At 41.6% G+C, this 13,172-nt stretch overlaps 1 protein-coding gene across 1 annotated transcript; it reads right to left on the reverse strand.

Moving 5' to 3' along the window:
• Positions 1-111: 111 nt before the first annotated feature.
• On the reverse strand, positions 112-13,057 carry C8H10orf88 (chromosome 8 C10orf88 homolog). Its single transcript, XM_005351384.3, has 6 exons — positions 12,860-13,057; positions 12,069-12,275; positions 11,114-11,186; positions 8,360-8,566; positions 7,061-7,515; positions 112-724 (listed from the first exon to the last, which is right to left on the reverse strand). Exons 1-6 carry the CDS (start codon positions 13,021-13,023, stop codon positions 490-492), a joined length of 1,341 nt encoding a protein of 446 aa, XP_005351441.1. The 5' UTR covers positions 13,024-13,057; the 3' UTR covers positions 112-489.
• Between the last annotated feature and the right edge of the window lie 115 nt (positions 13,058-13,172).

Genomic DNA, 13,172 nt, shown 5'->3' on the forward strand with positions numbered 1-13,172 from the left:
CACAGTCATCTCAGATAAACAGCATGCAGTGTAAACTGGTAATCCGAAGGAAAGAGCCCAGGTATCCAACTTTCCAAAAATTAGGAAAAAAAAAAAAAATCATAGCATTACTTTTCATACTCCTGAGACTATATTTCACAGGTATCTGTATAAATAAAAAAATCCACTTCAAACATATGTCATATACAATACAAACCAATGAACTGCATTACAAGTCTTTACATATCCTAAAAACTCGAGCAATACAAGTATACATTTCTGTAAGAGTGAAAAATATAGCGAGCAAAATAACTTACGACTGCATCAGGGTAGCTGATGGTGCAGACCCGGGTCTACAGTAACAAGTGCACTAAAAAGAGCACTGAGGTCACCATGTAAGACAACAATCCTTCAAAGGACATTAAAGACTTGATTTTTATAACCTTTTTGGATTTGGGCTTTGTAATAAATATGTAATAAATATCTGCAATAATTGGGTATGCCGATAGCTTATCTCTCTCCATTGGAAAGTCTTTCTCTGGAGTCGTAGTGTCTTAGAGGTATCCCTGGGGGTGGGGAGTTGGGGTTTCGCAGCAAGTCCACTAACAAAGCCATTTTCGCATCTATGTGCTCCTGGAGCTGACAGATCCTCTCATCAATGTGGTCCATAAGCTTCTTTTCCATGAGCTCCATGTTTTTAGAAAGAACCTTTTCCAAGTAGGAGCAAACAGGCTGCTCTTCCATCCTAAAAATAAAAATGTAAAGTCTATCAATTTTCTCTTTATGATGACAAAAGCAACAAACTGAGCTAGCCAATGGTGGTCTCTACAGCTACCCTCCCCATGGCACATTCCAGCTCTAAAACCCACAACAGTGGCTGCTGTGCCAAATGCACAGCACTCTCCTACTAACTGCTTTGTCTGGTTAGACACCTGAGAACGATATAAAGCAAAGATAATCAAAGACCAAGCCGAGGCTGTGGCTGTGCTGCTGGAGGTCTTTCTAGCATGTAAGAAGCCTTGGGTTAATCCCTAGCACTGCCTAAGATCAGGTGTGGTGCTAAGGGAGACAGCTCAGTCTACAAGAACTGCCCTGCAAGCATGAAGACCCTTGCTTGATTCTAGAATGCAAATTAAATATTACAATTAAAATTAAAATATTGAAAGCTGGGGCTGAGGGAATGGCTCAGTTTGGAAAGAGATTCAAGTGTGAAGACCTGAGTTCACACCCTCAGCATACTCCGTAAGAAACCTGGTGCTATGGCCTATGCCTATAATCCTCATGCTGGGGAGGCAGAGATGATGTCTGACTGGCCAGCTAACTTTGCCAAATCAGGGAGCTCCAGATACCATAAGAAATCTGCCTCAAAACCCAAGGTAGGACATGATTGAGAAAGACACCCCAAACTGACCACTCCCTTCCACCCATATTTTACACACACTTGCATGTACACCCTCATATATGAATACTTACTACAAAAATTCACATACACATGGCAGCCATGGTAGTGTGAACTTAAAATCCCAGAACCAGGTACATAATAAAGACAAAAGGATCTTAGCGACTCACTAGCCAGTCTAGTTTGCAGTGAGAGACCCTATCTCAAAAGACAATGAGGATGGCTTCTGAGAACAACACCTGATGCTGCTCTCTGGCTTCCACATGCTGAACATGCTTCACCTGCAAGCACACACCAACACAACGTGTGACACACACCTGTAATTTCAGCACTTGGGAAATGAACCATGAGAATCAAAGTTCACGGTCAAACTGTGGTCAATCAGAGACTTGCCTAGGTGTGGTGGTTTGGATGAGAATGACCCCTGCAGGTTCACGTACTTGAATGTTTGGTCCGTAGTTAGTGGAACTGTTTGGGAAGGATTAGAAGGTCTGACTTTGTTGGAGGAGATGTGCTATTGGGGGTGTGGGTTTTGAGGTTTCAAAAGCTCACACCATTCTCAGTTGGCTTGCTCTCAATCAGATGTAAGCTCTCAGCTACTGCTTCACTGATATGCCTGCCTGTTGCCATGCTCCCCACCGTGATGGTCATAGCCTCTAACCCTCTGGAACCATAAGCTTCCAAATTAAGTATTTTCTTTTATAAGTTGAACTTGGACATGGTGTTTGTCATGGCAATAAAAGTAACTAAGACACTGGGCTACATGAGAATCTGTCTGAAAAAAAAAACTATAAGCTTTCAGGAAAGGGCTGTTATAGTCAGTGAACACCAGAACAGGGAACCTCACAGAGGGGCCTATAAACCTTGTGCTCTCTCCTCCGGGAACTCAATAAAGTCTAAGGTATGTTTGTACTAATAGAATGATGTTATCTCACTCTTTCATCCTTACGCTCGTGTGAACACACAGCGGCGCTTTCCAAATGTACATGAGAAGTAAAACCTGTGCTCTAATAATTCACAGAATTGGCAGCAGTAAATTCTCCTCCTAAAATGCCCTAATACAGCGGATTTAGTATATAAACATGCATTTCGGACACTAACTTGCTTTGCCTTCAGTGTTCTTACTAGTTACAAGTTATAAGGTAACACATAGAAGATTGTAGTCATCAAAAGCTAATATAGCTTTTCACAAATTAAAATATAATTTTCACTAAAGTCTTAAAAGAATTTCCTTCTTATTCATACTTACATTAACATTTGGTTTTATTATTTCCTAACTATGAAGTAGAATCAAAACCAGCACACTAATATTTATACACAATGTATGTAGAGCTCTGTGCCATTTTATCTGTGCACAATGTTCATCCCAACACCACCAGACAAGTCGCAGAACCTGTGACTACAAAGATACTCATCCTGTCATCCCTTTCCCAACTCCTACTAGTATGTCTCTACCATCTGCTGTGGCCGCATGGGTCTGTTGTTCCTCATCATAATTCACCCAAAAGCCATCCAGGTTGTTGTTTGTCTAACTGCTGATTACCACTCCACATTATGGAAATGCCAGTTCTTAAATTGCCTGTTACAAAATATCCCAGTGTTCCCATTTTAGAACTATTACAAATAAAGTTTCCCCGGGGCAGTAGTGGTGCACATCTTTAATCTCAGCACTCAGGAGGCAGAGAAAAGCTGGTTTCTGTGAGTTCAAGGCCAGCCAGGGTTACAGAGTGAATTCCAGGACAGCCAGGGCTGTTACACAGAGAAACCCTGTCTCAAAACAAAACAAAACAAAACAGAACAAATAAAGCATCCAAGAACAATTGTATACTGATTTTTGTATTGTCATAAAATTTCATTTCTCTGGGTTAAAAGCCGAGGAATATGTCTATCAGGTCATGTGATAATGTGCATGTAGTAATCAAATTGGCAAATGTTTTGGGTGACTGTACCATTTTATGACCCCAGCAGTGAGCTGTGAGAGATCTAGTTCTCCATGTGCTGGAGAGCATTTTTAAGTTTTAAACACTGAATTATGTGATTTCTTTGTATGTTAGGAACAAGTCACTTGTTGAATTTGTGATTCAGAAATATTTTCTTCCAGTTTATATTTAAATCATCTTACGAGGGTCTTCCACAGGCATAAGTTTGACATCTTGCTGGAGCCTACACATCATTTTTTGTTTGTTGATCATTTTTTTATGGCATATCTAAGCATTTTTCCCTCAGAATCCAGGAGTTCCTCCCATATATTAGAAAGTTTCAGTTTACTCTTTGCTGTATGGCCTATTATTTTCATAGGTGTGAGGTTTATTTTTACCTGTTGATATCACAATGGCTTAGCATCACCTTTAAGACTGCTCTTCCTCAACTGAACTGCAATGCTGCCAAGCCACCTTTGTGCTTCTGTCCCATCCACCTGAGTGTCCCGCTGCCTGCTAGTGCCTGATGCTACAGCTCTACCACATCCCGAAATATGAAATGATTTCTCTTGCCTTATTCTTTTTAAACATCAAGCACATGTATCAATTAGGGGAGTACTGTTGCTTTACTATGCTGAGGAAACCTATCGACATGGCATGTCTTACATTATTCTAGACTTAAGCCTTCTCAAAATTTCTTCTATCAATATTTTATAATTTTCAGTTCACAGATCCTATTATGTCAGCTATGTACAATTATAGATTTTTAAATATGTATTTACATATATTTTATGTATTTCAAGTTATTTAGCATCTAGTTGGGGCTCCAGGGTAACAGTAGCTTCAGAAAATGAGAAGTCTTTTTATTCCCTTGATTTTCTAGATTATGTAAAAAATGGTGTTCTCTACATGTTTGGCAGAATTCTCGGGTAGAACTACCTAGGCCAGTATATTTTTCCCCATGAACATTCTGTGCTGGCTTTCCATCTCTGTGATGGTATCTGAGAATATTTTCATGGTCGCTTGCTTCCTGGTTTCAGAGTTTTACAGCCTGCTTTCCCATTGCTGTGGGCCCAGGGTGGATAGAAACTATGGGAGATGAGTGTGTGCCAGAGCAAAGGGCTCACCTCATGGCAGCCAGAAAACAGACGAGAACTAGGGAGGGGCCTGGGATCAGACACTCTCCAAAGTCATGCCCCAGTGACCTACTTCCTCCAACAAAGCTCCATTCTTATTATCTTCAAACACTAACGAAGTACAACTCCATCAGTGCCCTCATGATCCAATCATGACTCAATGATGGAATCCATAAAGCAGAAATCAAGCCTTCAATATGGGGGAGGGGGATGGGATGACACATCCACATCCAAACTTTAACACCCTCCCATTACAAATTCTGTAGTGTTAGCAGTTATAGGGTCATTCCATTATCTATTTTGTGGTGTGTTCTGTAGGTTATGGCTTTTAAAAAGTTATTAAAATTGTGAGCATGAAGTTACTTCCACATGCCCTGACTACCAAGGCTCTTAGTGAAATTTTCCACTATACCTCACACTGGCAGTTTGCATCCTCTCCCTTATTCTCTAGTCTTGTTAGAAGTTCATCAACTTTCACGACGCTTTCAAAGAATCACCTTCTTATTTCGTTATTTTCTCCATTGTTTCCCTGTGTTTACGAACATCCTCTTTTGGCTTTCTGAACGCTAGCACTGCAGGTTTGTGCTACCACTGGACTTTGAATTCAGTTTTTTTTTTTTTTTAAATATTTATTTATTTATTTATTTATTATATATACAATATTCTGTCTGTGTGTATGCCTGCAGGCCAGAAGAGGGCACCAGACCCCATTACAGATGGTTGTGAGCCACCATGTGGTTGCTGGGAATTGAACTCAGGACCTTTGGAAGAGCAGGCAATGCTCTTAACCTCTGAGCCATCTCTCCAGCCCCTTGAATTCAGTTTTTAATGGCTTAAAACTATTCAAACCATCTATTTCATTGCTTAAATTTTTAAATTTTTTAATTATGTGTATGAGTGTTTTGCTTGTACATATATCTATGTGCCATGTGTGTGCCTAGTCGGCAGAGGTCAGGAGAGGGCACGGGAACTACAGGGGCTAGAGTTACAGGTGGTTGTAAGCCATGCGGGTGCTGAGAATCAAACCAACAAATGTTCTTAACTGCTGAGCCATCTCTCCAGCCCTTAGGTCAGGTTTTGGGTAGTACCTTTGTGCCACTGTCCTCACAGCCATCTTTACTAAGGCAACAGATGATGCTACAAACCCTTCACTTTTTAGATACAGCCCACAAACTTATCTCTGCAGTTTTACTTGGCTTTATATATTTTAAAAATACTTGTTGAGACTTCTTTTGTGTGTGATGTGTATATTGTACACATGTTCATGTGGATGCATATGTGTATGTATACATGAGCTTAGAGGGCAGGAGGCTGTCACTCTATTTGCTGAGACAGTCTCTCAGGGAACCTAAAGCTCACTGATTTAGTGAGACTAGCTAGCCAGCAATCCTCAAGGGTCCTCCTGTCTGGGTCTCCCCAGCACAGGATAACAGGATTACAGGTGGACACCACACACTCAGGCTTCTGTGTTTAAAACACGAGGCTTGAAACTCAGGCCCTCATGCTTGCACAGCACGCACTTCACCAACTGAGCCAATTCTCCAAACCCCAGACTTCTTCAATCAGATAAACTGCGTTGTTTAATCAAGTCTTTGGACATTTTCCTATTGTCTTTCCATTACTGTTAAATGATTTATCTTTCTGAATGGGATGAGAAAATACTCTCTCTGATTTCAGTCCTCTTAAATTTGACAAGGCTTTTTTATGACTTGATGCAATCTATTTCTGTGACTCTTTCACAAACATGAATAAAACTATTCTGCTATTGTCAGTAGAACTTATACTAAGTGCTGATGTAATCATGTTGGTGGTTGGGGATTATTTTCTTCCAAACTAATCTAAGCACCATTTTCAGATGTAAACTTTATTTATTTATTTATTTTTTCGAGACAGGGTTTCTCCGTAGCTTTTTGGTTTCTGTCCTGGAACTAGCTCTTGTAGTCCAGGCTGGCCTCGAACTCACAGAGATCCGCCTGCCTCTGCCTCCCGAGTGCTGGGATTAAAGGCGTGTGCCACCACCGCCCGACCCAGATGTAAACTTTAAATTAAGATTAAATAGTAGAGGAAAATGGTTCATCTGAACTATGACCAGAGTTCCGTATTTCAGACTAGAATACTATTTTGACCAACAGTATCTATAAAGAGGATTAGGAATATGCTACTTGGCATCCTAAGCAAACAGATGCTGCACAGAGAACGGGCTGAGGCCAGAGGAGAAGAGCTTCTACGCTACAAATAGTTCCCATCCTACTATGGCTTTGACTATAAATGTAGCCTGGAACAAACGCAAGCTACAAAGGTAATTTGTTACAATGGCATGCGTAGCACACCTCGCCAAAACTTGTAAATTCTCACAGTTCTTCCAGATTCATGCACACAGCCTTCTAACGCACTCCTTAGTTGATGGCTATAATCTCCCACAAACGCCTGAGACCATGCAACACCAGTTCTAGGCTCTCCCTTTGGTGCAGTCCATCCTACTCTACTCCTAGTGAGTGCGTCAAGGATGAACTGGAAAAGCTGGAAACGCCTCGCCAGGTAGCGCACCCAAGGCAAATCTGTTTCCCTCCATCTGACTCTCCTGCTTACCAAGTCTCAACAGTATTTGCTTTAAATAAAATACTTACGAAACCCCAGCAGTGCTCTCTCGGGGCTTGCAGCTGTTCTCCTGCCACTTGGCATTATGTCCCACGCGGAGATGGTTGACCTGACTGCATAAATTCTGGAGAAAAGGCAGCAACTCAGAGCTGGGCACATTTGAGTTGCCACTTGCCTTCTTCGGTAAGAAAGAAGACACTGCAGTTTTAAGATCACTTTCAAGAAGGGAATGGTTTTGTGGCACAAGGTGGCACTCATCATGGTTTGTGGTATTTCCTTTTCCAGGTGGCTGTGTGCTTTTATCAATAAGAGCCTTTAAATTTTCCGTGATGGCTGAAGGTGTCAATCCAGTTCTAAAAGGAAAAGGTGTGGAGGACGCTTTATCTAAGACTCCTGAAGAAGGCGAGGACTGCAGTGCAATCAGATGCTTGTGGCTTGTGGTCCCCAGCATTGACTGAAGCTGATCTCCAATGGGAAGACAATTCTGAGCAAGGAAAATAAGCAAATATTAAAGAATGAACCCTGAGCTTTGGAGTGGTAGCTAGTCGGGCACTCTGCACTCTGTCATTGATATCAATGCAGCCCCATGAAGAACGTTGTTACTGTTCAATGTTAGAGAGAAAACCAAGGTGAAAGGTTCCTACCCACAGAAGCCAGACAGTAAGTGGCAGTGCTGGGACATAAACCTAAACTTCTGTCAATCATTTCACTGTAACTTTTCATAAGGAACATATTAAAATATACACTACTATGATAGGAAAATATAATTACAAGCTATAATGTTTTCACTACTAAAGGCTTCCTTATGGCAGTAACATATAAGACTAGCCATAATAGTTGATCATTTTCTTTTAGATTTGTTTATTTTTATGTATATGTGTCTATGCTTGAGTGTATGTCTTTTATCTAATAATTTCCTTTGAGTGAAACTCATGGAATAAAAAAATATTATTAATATAATAAAACCCAAAAAAATGTAAGAACTTAAATTAACCCACTCCTATTAATCTATGTGCTGCCCCAAGGCTCACGACATTTACCTCTCCAGCCGGTTTTGCTAACTCTCCCTCTGACTGATGACCTTCTCTCTGACTCCACCCTCCTTCTTCCCAGCTTCCTCTGTGTCTGGCTGCCCCACCTATACTTCCTGTCTAGCTACCGGCTAGTCGGCTTTTTATTAAACCAACCCAAGTGACAAATCTTCACAATGAACAAAAGGATTATTCCACAACATCAAACTCAGGTCATTAGGCTTATACAGTGAGCCTTTGACCCACTGAACCAACAAACCAGCATTTTAAAAATTAATAAAATCAATTTCCACTTGCCTGCTGCTGAAACCTAATCATATTCATCAGCTGCTGAGCTCCAGGAGATAACTTTGATCCCATTGACTCCATTATGGTTTGGATATTGTCGAGGTCTATCCGTGATCCTAGAGCAGAAGAGCTTGGTGAAGGATTTGCTGACCTTGGTCTCACGTGCACCACAACTTTACTGATGAGCACACACTGCTTTTCACCGAAGGACAGCAACTATCATGAAACAAAAACATTCCAGGAAATAACAGTAGTATTAAAAACATCACTTAAGGTAACTTCTTAGTATTACCAAAACAAGAAAGGATATTCAAGAGTCTAAAAATTAACTTCAAGTGCATTTAAAGTGTCTTTATAGTTGTCAAAGTCAGAAAATAAATTCGAATGCATCATGAGGCAAACACCAACTATTTAAATAAAGAAATCCTTCCCAAGCCATAAGATCCACGGAGAATATGAAAGCTTTCTTTACTTAGTTTAAGGAATTAAAACTAAGCCACACCTGGCTGGCGGATAGTACACTGATACAGCACTTGACTGACGTGCTCAAGGCCCAGAGTCTGAATCCTCTGTATCACCAAGAGAAAGAAACCTAAAATCCCTTGATCCTAGTATTCCCCAGTTGGCTTTAATATTATTTAATATAAAATAAAACTGTCCAGATGGCCATATAGCATTTACCTAATTCCTAAACATAATTCAGTCTTCTGTAGTTCAGAAATGAAGGGCTGTGATGCCAGAGCTAATTAAGTAATAACTAGTAGTAGTATGTAAAGTGGAGCTCAGGATGAGTTTCTAATGGGGTAAAGGATACTCAGGGGTGTAAGTCAAATTTGGAACCCAGCTCCCCTGGCTTTTATCACCATAGATTTTCCATTTTTGTTATGATAACCAGGGTCTCACACATGCACGCTAGGTCAGTGCTGGTCATTAAGTCATACTCCCATCACTCTGACAGTTTGGGCCGTACATGTTTCTGAACCAAAATACATTTGATAAGTGGTATAAAGGAAAGGGCTTTAAATCAGACACACCTGAGTTTAAATTCTGAGTTCTGCTATATCACAACCTGTGCAATCCTAGGCAAATGGTAAGATGACTTTGCATAGAGGCTTGTGTGTCAGTATAGCCACTATATCACTGAGTAAGTGCTCAGGATTCTGAATTAGGAACATTTACACAGCTTTCAAACATGCCAGAGGGATTCCCTAATTGAAAGTTCTCTTCATACTAACACATGCTTCCATGGAACAGTTACAAAATACATTCACTTTGAGAGACACATAGACTCTTGTCACAAAGACACAGATCAATAAAACCCCAGACTCTATAAACTCTGAGTCAAATGCGTGACAGTCCTCAACAGTTAAGGAAATGCTCGTTAGTACCTCCCTTCTTTTATCTAAGTATTTTTATTTTTTAGTTTCTTCAGACAGAATCTCAGTGGGCAGCACTGGATGGTCTGGAACTCATTACACAGACCAGGCTGACCTCGAACTTGTGATGTTCTTGAGTGTTAGTATTATAGGTGTGTGACAGCATACTGGTCCCTACTGTCTCCTTTAAGTTGTATAATCCCAAGAGGCTTTTTCATCAGTGACTACAGTATATCTTTGTTTGTTTTTTTAGACAGGGTCTGTGTGTGTGTGTGTGTGTGTGTGTGTGTGTGTGTGTGTATCATACTAAATAATATATAATCAGTAAATATGATGATCTTGTTTCACTAAATTATAAGCAACATGGAGACTGGCACTTCATTTTGTTTTGTTTTTCAAGGGAGTTTCTTTGTGTAGCCCTGGCTGTCCTGGAACTAGCTCTGTAGACCAGGTTGGCCCCAAACTCAAAGAGATCCACCTGCCTCTGCTGAGATTAAAGGTGATTAAAGGTGTGCGCACCATCGTCCTGCAGCACTTCAATTTTCTACTGATACTCCTAGATGCCTAGTGCAGTATCTGTTATCAACAGTTAATACATAGTCACTAGATAAATTAAATCACTTCATTTAAATGCCTTTATAAGCTATTCATTTACTCTGTTTAGACTGACAGAATAAACAGCTCTGTGAACTGTGCTCTTCAACAGAGGTCATTTGTTGTTTTCTTGTCTGAAAACTGAGGCTTACCATCTTCTGAGATAATAAGCACATAATTTTGGAGATAAAACAGTTCCAAAAATTTGGTTTCTAGGGACCATTAATTTTTCTCATGAAGTAGGTCCAGAGAGTTAAAAAAGCTGACATTGGCCAAATCAATCATTGCCAACAGAGTTGAATTCGTTTTTATAACATGACTTGAGTATTCCAACTCAGTACCTATTCCTAAACTGACAGCATCATTAATGTTTATCTCAAGAATATTTTTCTGGCTGAAGACAACAGACCAAATTCCTTGAAATTTCTGGCTCTTCTTTGAGCTTTTCCTTCATTCTTTACATACACGGTCAGTTCTGCTTTTGCCTTTTGTGGAACTATGTAGTCTTATAAAAAGATTTTTAAAATGTTCTTAGCGGAGTTTCACAAGGTTCCAAATATAGTACTACTATATTAATAAAACATTCTATAATTAATAAGCTACCCCACTTTAAAGATAATTTTAATGTCTATATTCAGAAAATAATATCCCTTTACAAGCTAAGGAAGCATTTCTGAACTAAACCTAGAAACCAAGTCAGACTAACTGTACTGCCAAACCAAAAGAAAATAAGTATGTATAGAACTAAAACAATCCGATTAACTTTAAATCTTAAAATTTAGTGATGACTTACCTTTATTTTACAAGCATGGGTGGGAGGTTCCAATTTTAGGTATTTTTTGTACAAAAGAATCTTTTCGCGTTCACTAAAATAAAAGAATTTATTTTTAACAGCAATGATTTTAAGCATTCATACATACTTAAGAACAAAGGTGTCCTGGGATTCCCTTTTCCCAGGCAGGCACAGGGAGTCTGAGGTTCCTGACTGGGCAGCAACACGTGGAGGAGCTGTGCCTCCCACATGCCTGCATGTGAGAGAACCAAACAAAGGAGCCCATGGCATATTTAAAAGTTCCGTAAACACGACTATTGTTTCCAACATAAATAGGAGACACAGAGTTTGGGTTACATTGAGGATAGATTTGGGCAGAACCTTGTAAAGAGTCAAGGGGAAAAAAACTCAGAAATGGTCCATCTTATAGGAGGTTAATGAGCACGCTGATGCAGCGGTCTTCAGTTGATTGATACACCATTTAGAAGGAGCTTTCTAGAAGGGAATATACTCAGTGTTTCAGAATGCCCAACTGTTGTAAAACAGACCCCACTGAATTAAATAAGAGACACAAGAATACTTTCTTTTGTTTGTCTTTTTTTTTTTTCAAGACAGGATTTCTCTGTGTAGCACTGGCTGTCCTAGAACTCGCTTTGTGGACCAGGCTGGCCTCGAACTCACAGAGATCTGCCTTAAAGGCATGCGCCACCACAGCTGGCTGAATACTTACCAGGCTTTAGTCTAATAAAACTCTACCCTACCAATTCACTTCCAGTTAATTAGTCCTAAATTTGTATATTTATAAGCCCACTCATCTGCCCTGTCTTTTTAATTTTGAAGGCTTAGTGATCTATTGCTATGTTTTTAACTTCTCTCCCCTAACTCCTGGTGTCAGTGCTAGATCTACAAATGCTGGAAGAGCCAAGACTAAAGACACTGACTCAGATAAACGCTTTCACCTGGACAAGTCACAAACCTGTCATCCAGGACGGTGCAGACACTCTTGCCCCGACTGGTTCCACAATACTCCTCTCCTTCATATACTTCCATGTTTCTTGCTGAACTCAGAATGCCAACCGAAACAATTTCTTCACCCCCATCAGGCCCACACTTCAGGTAAAGAAAACAGGGGTTTTCATCTCGGGGACTCAGGCTGCTGCTCTTCAGACTCACCAGATCCCGCCTGAGAAGGAAATCGATAAAACATCACACAGAGAGCTTTTCTGAGTAGACCCATAACCCACCTCTTCGAACTCACTTCCTCTTGCCCTGAGGGCCAAGAACCTTCCCCAGCACCCACAGGGGCTTCATAAGGATCGATGGCTTGAGGCGTCAGGGCTTTCCCTTCCACCTTTCCTAGACCGTGGCCATTCTACTCAAATATCTAATTCATTCGCAGTCAATTAAAAGCGCTCACAGTGTGTAACGAAAGAACAACGATGTGTCTTTCTCTAGGCTGCCGTGCGTGGTTCTTTATGGTTGGACTTGTCCTGCTCCTGTGCCCCTGAATAGAAGGTTGGCTGGTTTCGGGGTAGGGGCGAGGAGGATTCTAACAGGAGCCTGTGGCGGTGTCCACGCTGACTCCGGGATCCTGAATCGGCATTTCCAGGCCTCTCGGCCCATCAAGCAGCCCCTGCCCGCAGCCTCGCCCACCTCCCGGCCCCGCTCCCTCAGCCCACCCCGGTCGGTCCTGCGGCCTCGCTCGGCTCCCGTCCTCCTCCCCACTCCACCGCAGCGTGGCTGTCACCCGGCCCCAGCCCGCCGCACCCCGGAGCTGACGGCTCCAGCAGCTGCTCGAAGTTCAAGTCCTGGGCATCTGGCCCAATCCGGGTAAGAAGGAGGCTTTGGGTCAGCGCCCCGCACGCCGCATCCCAGGACGAGGTCAGCGTCGGGCCGCGGTCCAGTCCCGGACCTTCGGTCACGGTCTCCATTCTGTCTCCTCCAGCCCAGTCAGCGTCGGAACTTCTCGCGCGGAGCTTGCGTTTCCTTCAGTGCCGAGCGGAGGTGAAGGTTCAGTACAACTTCCGGTTCTTTCCCGCGGCCCCCGCCCCTCCCGCTCGGCCTCTTTAAGCTCTGGGAA

The sequence above is a fragment of the Microtus ochrogaster genome, chromosome 8 (assembly GCF_000317375.1).
Source record: "Microtus ochrogaster isolate Prairie Vole_2 chromosome 8, MicOch1.0, whole genome shotgun sequence".
Taxonomy (NCBI): domain Eukaryota; kingdom Metazoa; phylum Chordata; class Mammalia; order Rodentia; family Cricetidae; genus Microtus; species Microtus ochrogaster.

What these genes read in the sequence shown, in the direction of transcription:
- C8H10orf88 (XM_005351384.3), bottom strand. Translation starts at nt 13,023, where the DNA reads ATGGAGACCGTGACCGAAGGTCCGGGACTGGACCGCGGCCCGACGCTG. An exon ending in CTGGAGCCGTCAGCTCCGGG is followed by an intron (nt 12,276 to 12,859) that starts GTGCGGCGGGCT and finishes TTTCCTTCTCAG; the next exon opens with GCGGGATCTGGTGAGTCTGA. An exon ending in TGCACCGTCCTGGATGACAG is followed by an intron (nt 11,187 to 12,068) that starts GTTTGTGACTTG and finishes CTTTTATTTTAG; the next exon opens with TGAACGCGAAAAGATTCTTT.